Source organism: Chanodichthys erythropterus, chromosome 18, assembly GCF_024489055.1.
Source record: "Chanodichthys erythropterus isolate Z2021 chromosome 18, ASM2448905v1, whole genome shotgun sequence".
Classification (NCBI taxonomy): domain Eukaryota; kingdom Metazoa; phylum Chordata; class Actinopteri; order Cypriniformes; family Xenocyprididae; genus Chanodichthys; species Chanodichthys erythropterus.
This window is the reverse complement of record NC_090238.1, coordinates 23,334,847-23,343,850: the sequence shown is the minus strand read 5'-3', so window position 1 is coordinate 23,343,850 and position 9,004 is coordinate 23,334,847. Positions and strand designations below refer to the sequence as shown.

General features: G+C 35.2%; 1 protein-coding gene across 4 annotated transcripts; it reads right to left on the bottom strand.

Moving 5' to 3' along the window:
* Positions 1-607: 607 nt before the first annotated feature.
* Positions 608-8,796, bottom strand: samd8 (sterile alpha motif domain containing 8). Of its 4 annotated transcripts, none has more exons than XM_067367062.1 (6): positions 8,694-8,796; positions 5,421-5,997; positions 4,432-4,527; positions 3,989-4,106; positions 1,913-2,063; positions 608-1,806 (listed from the first exon to the last, which is right to left on the bottom strand). In XM_067367062.1, the coding sequence occupies exons 2-6, from the start codon at positions 5,993-5,995 to the stop codon at positions 1,502-1,504; spliced, it is 1,245 nt and encodes a 414-aa protein (XP_067223163.1). In that variant the 5' UTR covers positions 5,996-5,997; positions 8,694-8,796; the 3' UTR covers positions 608-1,501. The 4 variants fall into 4 exon arrangements, with proteins under 4 accessions (XP_067223163.1, XP_067223164.1, XP_067223161.1 ...); XM_067367063.1 differs by lacking the exon at positions 8,694-8,796 and adding an exon at positions 6,505-8,637; XM_067367060.1 differs by lacking the exon at positions 8,694-8,796 and adding an exon at positions 6,409-6,481.
* Between the last annotated feature and the right edge of the window lie 208 nt (positions 8,797-9,004).

The following is a 9,004-nucleotide window of genomic DNA, read 5'->3' as shown; positions in this document are numbered from 1 at the left end:
CATATAATCTTTAAGCTATGGTTAAATGTATTTGGCTATAGCTGTCCGCAGTGGAGGGGTTCGAGGAAGCAGCTTCAACTCGAGCTTAGATAAACCCCCAGTGGGTCTACTAATGCTTGGAAGACGAGTTTGGTAACAAGATGTCTAAATTATGTTGGTGGAGGAATGCCAAACAGCTCACTCCTCCCAAAATTACGTTTAGGAACTTCACTGGTTTTCTTGTCTCATCACAAAGATCCTCTATCCTCTTCCTCATGATCAACATCCTGATGATGCATGTTAAACAAGTTATTATATTTCATGGAATGATTCCTGACACCAATATAAACAATACAGAAATTAAACTGCATTCTCTTCTAGTTCACTTTAATTTGTAGTATGCTAGATTAAAACTAGGTGTGACTCTTTTTCTAATGAAAACTTGTAAGCTACATCACACAGGTTGAACAGTTAAATCATTTAATCTCCAATCAAACAGTGCAGTTTATTCTAAGCTACTTTATATATCACACCTAACTGTATAAATAGAAACTAATATACAACACACTGGACCTTTGTCATGCTGCTAGTTTGGTGTATGAAAACACACATAAAAGGGGTTAGTGAGTCTGTAAACTTTTATTTTTCCAGTAAGTATCCTCTGGGTACCCCAATTGATAAGGCAGAAGTCAAGTTACAAGTTATTTAAATAAAACAACAAAAAAGAAACGGTACTAGAATTTTTTGTTACATTCACAAACACCACAACTCGACAATACAATAACTTAGTACAATTGGTACAATAACTTATTGTATGCACAAACATACAAAAAGAAATCATAAATGCCCTCCCTTTAAACAATGAAGTCCATATAAAAGTGCTGAATGTGTCTTTGATGCTGATATTGGCAAAACATTTCATAGTAATCTATCCCTGGAATCACATAAAAAATTCAATCTATATATACAGTCACATATTAATTACAAAATGTCAAAAAAAACATGTTAGCAAAACAAGAATTATCTTTCTGTGGCTGTAAGACTTTAAATACGCACCATTATGACAGAATAGGCAGCATGAGGCATAATTATTTAATAAGGCACTGAATGCACACTAGCACTTTTCCTCTGTTAAACATACTGTTAGTGTTCAGGAGTTGAAATACTATGTGCTTAACGGTTAGAGTGACATAAATCTGCAATTGTAAGCACTCAAAACTGCTTTACCAAATAATAGAAAATTTGATTTTGCAGATTAAGGTATCAATAAAAAAAAGAAAGAAAAAAAGCCTTTCAAAGTGTATATGTGCTTTATAGTTATTCAGGCAAACATAGTTAAATTATAAGAAGTTAAAGTCACCAAAACAATGTTGTGATTTAGAGAGAATACACTATTACAAATAACGGTTTCAAGAAAGTGACCAAAAGCAATAAATTAAAAAAAAATAATAATAATTTCCCCAAAACTCCAAATTTGAAGACTGTGGAGCAAAAGTCTAAGCTGAACAGAAACACAGACGGCCTATCCTAGAAGTTTCCTAATGAAGGCAGGTTTGGAGAAAGGCCAGCTATACTCGTTTGGAACCGGTCCGGTCACGTTGCACTCAAAGAAAGAGAAAAGAGGGAACCAGATACGCGCTCGCCGGCTGTGCTGATAGGCCTGCGTGTTTGCCAGCGTGTGGTAGTAGAGGAAGAGTCTGGTGGTGATGTAGAATGCGATGAAGACGTCGATGGAGTAGTGTTCATGAGCCGCTAAGATGAAGAAGATTCCAAACAAATTTAGGACCCAAGACATGGTGTGGACGAAGTTCCAGTTACGTGGTGTGTCTAAAAATCACAGAAAGACATTGATCAAACCACTGAAACACAGATGATAAAGTTTATATGCAAGTGCTAGATATTTAAAATGAGTACGCTATTTGTGTACACTCACATTCAGTGACAAAAAAGTTGAGCATGGTGAGAACAACAGTGTGTCCGCTGAACATGTAATCGCCACATGTTTGAACACCAGTTAAAGACATGCCGAGCCCGCTCCAGATGTCCAGTGCACGCTGCACTTTTGTCCATGTGTCACCGTACATCTGCAAAACACAGATATGCATGTTAAAGGCCACACACACCGCACAGATTGATGATCGTCAGGCTGAAGAGGAATATAACTAAAAGGGAGAAACATAGTTTACATTTTTTAACAGAAAAATAATTTAAAATAATAAATAGTATTATTAAAAACGCAAAAAATCATTAAATAAAACAAATTAAATTAAATTAAATTAAATTAAATTAAATTAAATTAAATTAAATTAGGTTAAATAAAACTAAAAAACATTTCTGTTAACTGAAATTGAAATAAAGCTGAAATAAAATAAATAATAGCTGAAAGAATTTAACTAAAAAAAAATTAGAAATGTTGCCTTGGCAATAAGCTGAAATAAGTTTAAGCTGAAGCCCTAAAATTATTAACTGGGAATAAATAGAAACTATAACTAAAAATTAACAAAAACTAATAAAATGACAAAAGCACATAATCAAATGAGTACAAATTAAACTAAAATTAACATGAAAACTAAAATGATAAAAATAAAAGCTAATTCAAAATAATAATAAAACTAACATAACACTGGATCAAGCAAGACAGTCCGATCAAGAAGGATTGTTTGTACATATTGATATTATACTGAAGTATTGACATAAAGACTTTCTTTCTACCTTGCAGATTAAATCAAGAGTGCATTGTTTAAATTATCAAGGAAAATTCTTGTAAAGAGATATGTAAAAGAGAGAATGTAAACAAGACTAGTACATGAAATGAGATCTCAAACATGACCCAACTTTTCAAATAATACCAGAGAATTGCACTAAACGCCTTGACTCAACATATTTCCACATCACCCTATTCCACGATGATGCTTCAATTGATCAAAAGTGACAGTGAAGATATTTGTAAAGTTACAAAAGATTTATTTCAAATAAATGCTGTTATTTTGATCTTTTTATTCATCAAAAAATGCTGAACAAAAATGTATCACATTTTCCACAAAAATATCAAGCAGCACAACTGTTTTCAATATTGATAACAAGAAATGTTTCTTGAGCAGCAAATTTAAAAAAGTTTGATTATTACAATTTATTACAACAGAAATCAGTTTTTTAAAATTGTAATAATTTTTCACAATATTAAAGTTTATGCTGTATTTTTGATCAAGTAAAAACATAAAAAAAAATTTCCATACATGATTTATAGGTAACACTTCACAAAAAAGGTCTTGTTTTATATTTCTACTGTTTATCCCTAAATGCTAAACCTATAAATACTTTCCAAGGAGCTCTAGTCTAGAGTAGCAGAATGACCATCTACAAAAGTCTTTATACTGACTGTCTTTTTATCTCTACAATCCAGAATGAATATCCTTAATTTGTGCATTGATTATGTTACAAACTGTATTATATTACATATAATATGACATATTTCAACTCTAATTCTGTCCAAATCGATTTAGTCACCTGAGAATCAAGACTAATATGGTGCATTTGTCTTGTTTTCAAGAAATTTTTAAGAATTTTGCAGGGGCTACCTACAGTAAAACAATTTACTTCTTTAAAAGGGTAGTTAACCCAAAAATTAAAGTTTTGTCATCATTTACTCACCCTCATGTTGTTCCAAACCTGTACGAGTTTCTTTCTTTTGTTGAACACGAAAGAAGATATTTTAAAGAATGTTGGTAACCAAACAGTTGATGGCACCTGTTGACTTCCATAGTATTTTTTTCTTCTACTATGGAAGTCAATAGTTACCATCAACTCTCTGGGTACCAACTTTAAAATATCTTCTTTTGTGTTCAACAAAAGAAAGAAACTAATACAGATTTGGAACCACTTGCAGGTGGGTAAGTAGTGAAAACATTTTAATTTTTGGGTGAACTATCCCTTTAACCACCCTAAATGCACCTTCAAGACAGAGAATGAGAAAGACATATGCATGTGTCTATATATACATGTTCCTCACCTTGCCTGAACACTGTAGGTGATGACCAGGTACAGACAGTGAAGTGACAAACATTGTGACACAGCGGAGCAAGAATACAGTGCCTGTCAAATTACACAGCCTGCGAAACAGAATGGACCTAAAACACACACACACACACACACAAAATGACAGAAGTTACAGTAAGATGTTTTACCTCAATGAAAAAAAAAAACTCTTAAATGTTACTGTAAACCCATCAACCAAATACTATAGTCTACATAGTCAAATTAGCTCACTGTCTGATATTGACTACCTCTATCAAACATGACAATAACATTTACATGAGTTTTCATAGTAATTAAGCATTTTCAGTACCAGCAATAGTGTTGTCTATGAGAAGATTATAATACACACAATATGCAACAGTTGTGAGACCACAGTAAACTTTATAAAGTTCTGGTTTGCATTTTCTGTTTGTTTACCTGTGTTTGTGCATCAACAACACCAGCATTAACATGGAACCCAACACCACTGCACATGCTTCAGCCATGGCGAAGGCCCAAGGAATTCTGGGAACACTGACACATGAAAAAAATAAATAAAAAGAGTTAGAATGCTTCATGTTAACACTCTCAAACCATAAGAAAAACAAGGTATTGAGCATAAACACAGATTAAAATGAAAAATTTGAAATAGCCAAAAAAAAAAAAAAAAAAAACATGAAAAATTTGAAATGGCCAAAGGCGTGATTTTTTTTCTTGGTCAGAGGAATCATCATTTTGACCTCTGTCGCTAAGCAAATTCAAAATGTTTACTTAAAGAAGTAAAATAAAATAAAATAAATACATTTAGAAGACATAATCAAGCAAAATTTTCAATTTTTTCCACTAAATTAATGAATCATTTATCATTTAGATTTCATTTTGAAATTATTTGATAGAGTTCATTACTAACTGTTCGATCATTGCACAGTAACAGTTATATTTACATATGCAAATAATATTACATATGTTTATTGTTTTATTTAAAGAATGTCTGATTCACAGTCATGGAAACAAAGTTTTGGAGATGAGGTTTAAATAAATGTTATTAAAATGTATCTGTCTTAAAGAGTTAGTTTACACAAACATGAAAATTCTGTCATTAATTACTCACCCTCATGTCATCCCAAACCCGTAAGACCTTCGATCATCTTCGGAACACAAATTAAGATATTTTTGATGACATCTGATCATATCTGAACCACACAGGCAGCAATATCATTGCATTACTACTTTTCCTGGCAATAAAATATCTTAATTTTTGTGTTCCGAAGATGATTGAAGGTCTTACGGGTGCAGAACGACATGAGGGAGAGTAATTAATGACAGAAATTTCATTTTTGGGTGAACTAACCCTTTAACACTGATGAAGGAATGTAACACACCTATCCTAAAAATACATCCACCCCACCCATCCAGATATAACTTACCTGTCAAGAAATATGTCTGGAAGTGGCGGGTACGTCCTCATGTCAGGAACCCTCTCATGCACTAGCACCATGACGAATGACGTCACTCCGCACACCAGCATGGCGTAGAGTGTGCTGAGGGTGGTCTTCCAGTACTCCGGGTCGAACCGACCACAATACTGCTTACGCTTCCCGTTTGAGTAACTGTGTTCACCACCAACAGTAGTGACTGCCCCATTACAGAGTTGGTGGTCTCCTGACCCTCGCTCTGTGAAGCCATTAGAGATGACGAGGTCTTTTCCGTCAGTGTGTATGGGAGACAATGCGCTGACCTCTAACCCTGAATGCACGTGGACTGCATGTTGTCTCTGTAGTCTCCGAACAGCCAGCATCAATCTCTTGATATCACCCAGCACCTTAAGCTCCAGCGGAGGAGACCGCAGGTCAGCCTCAGTAAGACACAGCAGGCTGGCACCATCTAAACGGTGTTTAGAGCACAAGAGATCCACATATTCACGAAACCCCTGTTCTCTGAGCCAGCCAGCTACCTGCTTACTGCTCCAACCCTCCACGCTGACAAACCTGGAGCCTGGCATACCTGCAGAGACAGATATGATTACACATGTACAAAGATAAAAATTCTGAATTCGTACTAAGGAAGGGTCACAATGGTCGTCCAGCAGGTTTTAGATTTTTAATATTTTTTAGCAGTGGTGTTTTCAGTTAAAGGGAGAGTTCACCCAGAAATGAAAATTCTGTCATCATTTACTCACTATCAAGTTGTTCCAAAAACATGTACAATTTTCTTTCTTCTGCTGAACACAAAAGAAGATATTCTGAAGCAACCAGACAGTTGATGGTAGCCATTGACTTCCATAGCATTTGAAGTCAATGGCTACCGTCAACTGTCTGGTTACCAACATTCTTCAAAATATGTTCAACAGAACAAAGAAACTCAAACTTGAGGGTGAGTAAATGATGACTACAAATTTAAGAACCATTACTCAACTAGTCATTCAGGAAAGTTGGTTTTGAAAATATGTAGTTTTGCACATCCCTAAACCAAACAGTGACGATAAATCCAACTGAATAAGCAGACACTCACTTTGTACACTCCTGGTCTCATTGTATCACTCTCTACAGCTCAACAATTTTAACTTCTCTCTCTGACTCCAAAGGTCTGTGTACAATCAGTACTACTTTTATCCGAGTACATTCATGCAATCTTCAGTGCTAAATCCTGCTGATTCTAGGGCTTGAGTGCTAAAGTGCAGAGTTTCTAACAAACACACACATAGGACACTTTCTTATCAGTGACTGTTTGTAACCTGTAATCAGTTGAAACAATGTCTGAAATGTGATCAGTGTGCTAGGATAAATGATCAAACCTAATAAGACTTGAATTACATTGTGACCTTTAGTCACTTCATTAGCGTGTTCTCACTAAATACCCATTTAAACAAGTACACGGAACTCAAGATCTTGATCTTATGGAGATAACATCTTAATTTGAGTTCAAATGTTTACACCAGTCATAGGGGCAAAGGACTTGTACACAGATAGAAAGGATCTGATAGCACTGATGTTTTCTTAAACATGCTGAACTACATTACACAGACCCTTATTAGTTCTCTATGTTAGACCTATTGGCACAACAGGATGAGCTAAAAATAAACCAACATTTCTAGCTAGGCTAAGTAGATGATGACGACAGAATTTTCATTTTTGGTTGAACTATCCCTTTAAATGTTCAAGAAGTAATGTGTATGACCGGTATGTGCTGTGTGTACATGTTTAATGTCTGCTATGTACATTAGTGATCTCTTGTGAACCTTAATGATGACAGACTGTCAAACATGTGACATTCCTGGAACTAGACTAAAATAATGTCACGACATTCAGTGAGGAGCAACTTAAAATCAATAATACTTAACTAAAACAGCCTCAGTTTATTTGAAATTAACAACAAAATGATTACAATCACTGGGTGTGAACACACACACACACACACACACACACATGAATACTGCCACTCTCCGTACCAAGAGCAATTATTGATTCAGGGACGCTACAGCTAAAACCAAGCATCTGCCCTCTTGCACAACACTGCATGAACAAACAGCTTGTTGTTAGTACTAAATCCAGAGGAGTTTTATCTGATATACATCCAATGATGCACATCAGCAAATTTGGTTTGGTAACATAAAGTATTATTCTAAGTGTATAAGAACCTATAAAATCCTGGAACTCACAGCAGCAGAATTAAGTTAATAAATTAAATGTATTTCGAGCAACTAACTATAAACAGAAAACTGTTAAATGCTTTCTGTATAACCTAATTAATATTCATGATATAATCATTCGCCAGATTCATTTAGCAGAACAATATAAACTGGGCCAACATATGAATTTCTTCACAAAACTGAAAAAGTAGGCTACAAACAATATAACAAGCAAAACATTTTAATGAGTGATTTGGGGCAGATAGCGATGGAAAGGTGGGCATCATTCATGGAGACTCTGTTAATACAGTTTAAACTGCAAACACAAACAATTTTTTATCATTCAAACTGGATTGCGCAAGACCACGAACCTCAGAGACTGGCGTCATGAAAGTTACTTACAGACATTTAAATCTTCAAAACTGAAAAGCCATCATCGATTCCAGTTTCCGAGCTGTGAAACTAAACCTGAAACTAAACCTGAAACTAAACTAAACCTTTCAAAATAACATCAAATGGTTCTAAAATGGATACCACACCAAACAGTGAGCACAAAAGGAGATGTCAGACAAAATGACAGTGTTAGTCACCATTCATTTTCATTCTGTGGAAAAAGCTAAGAAACTGAATTGGAGACTGAGGCTGTCGGTTCCTAACATGTCCTTTGCGTTTCACGGGAGAAAGAAAATCATACAAGTTTGAAAGAACATGAAGGTGAGTAAATGATAACAGGAGTTGCGTTTTTGGGTGAACTATTGCTGTGGAAATAGAAAAGAATAGCAAATAACCCGTAAAGGAGTAAAACACTGCCCATTTTGTCTGTACGTAGGAGTTTGAATGAACGCATTTATTCTCATATGACCCCCGTATAAGAACCCAGAAACGCTCAAAAGTCTACAAATAAATAAAGGGGAAGAAAAAAAGCAATGACAAATCTGACTTTGGTTCTCTGTCACAGTGGAAGAGTGTGTGTTGTAGGGATGGGAATTGCTAGTCATATGAGCTATGCGCCTGTCTTACCCTGTTTATCCGTGTGGTTATTTAAATGATCAAGTTGTTTAAAAATCCTCACCTTACGATCTCGAGTCACATCAGCCTTCGGTTTCTGAGTCAGTGCCATGCTGTCAGTGACGCCCAAAAGCATGTAAACAGGAATCGTCGTCACTCATGACAAGCTCCTTGGGTGTGGCTATGGAACTCCAAATATGGAATTGTTCGAGGAAGTTCATTGCTTTAAAGGTGCCATAGAACGCATTTTCACAAGATGTAATAGAAGTCTAAGGTGTCCCCTGAATGTGTCTGTGAAGTTTCAGCTCAAAATACCCCATAGATTTTTTTTAATACATTTTTTTAACTGCCTATTTTGGGGCATAATTAGAAATA

Bases quoted from the DNA above. Each gene is read 5' to 3' on its own strand.
- samd8 (XM_067367059.1), bottom strand. From the start codon at position 6,281: ATGCTATGGAAGTCAATGGCTACCATCAACTGTCTGGTTGCTTCAGAA. The intron at 5,998-6,172 runs GTGAGTAAATGA...CTGTCTCTGCAG, and splicing joins GTTTTTGGAACAACTTGATA to GTATGCCAGGCTCCAGGTTT. The intron at 4,107-4,431 runs GTAAACAAACAG...TGTGTGTTTTAG, and splicing joins TTGTTGATGCACAAACACAG to GTCCATTCTGTTTCGCAGGC.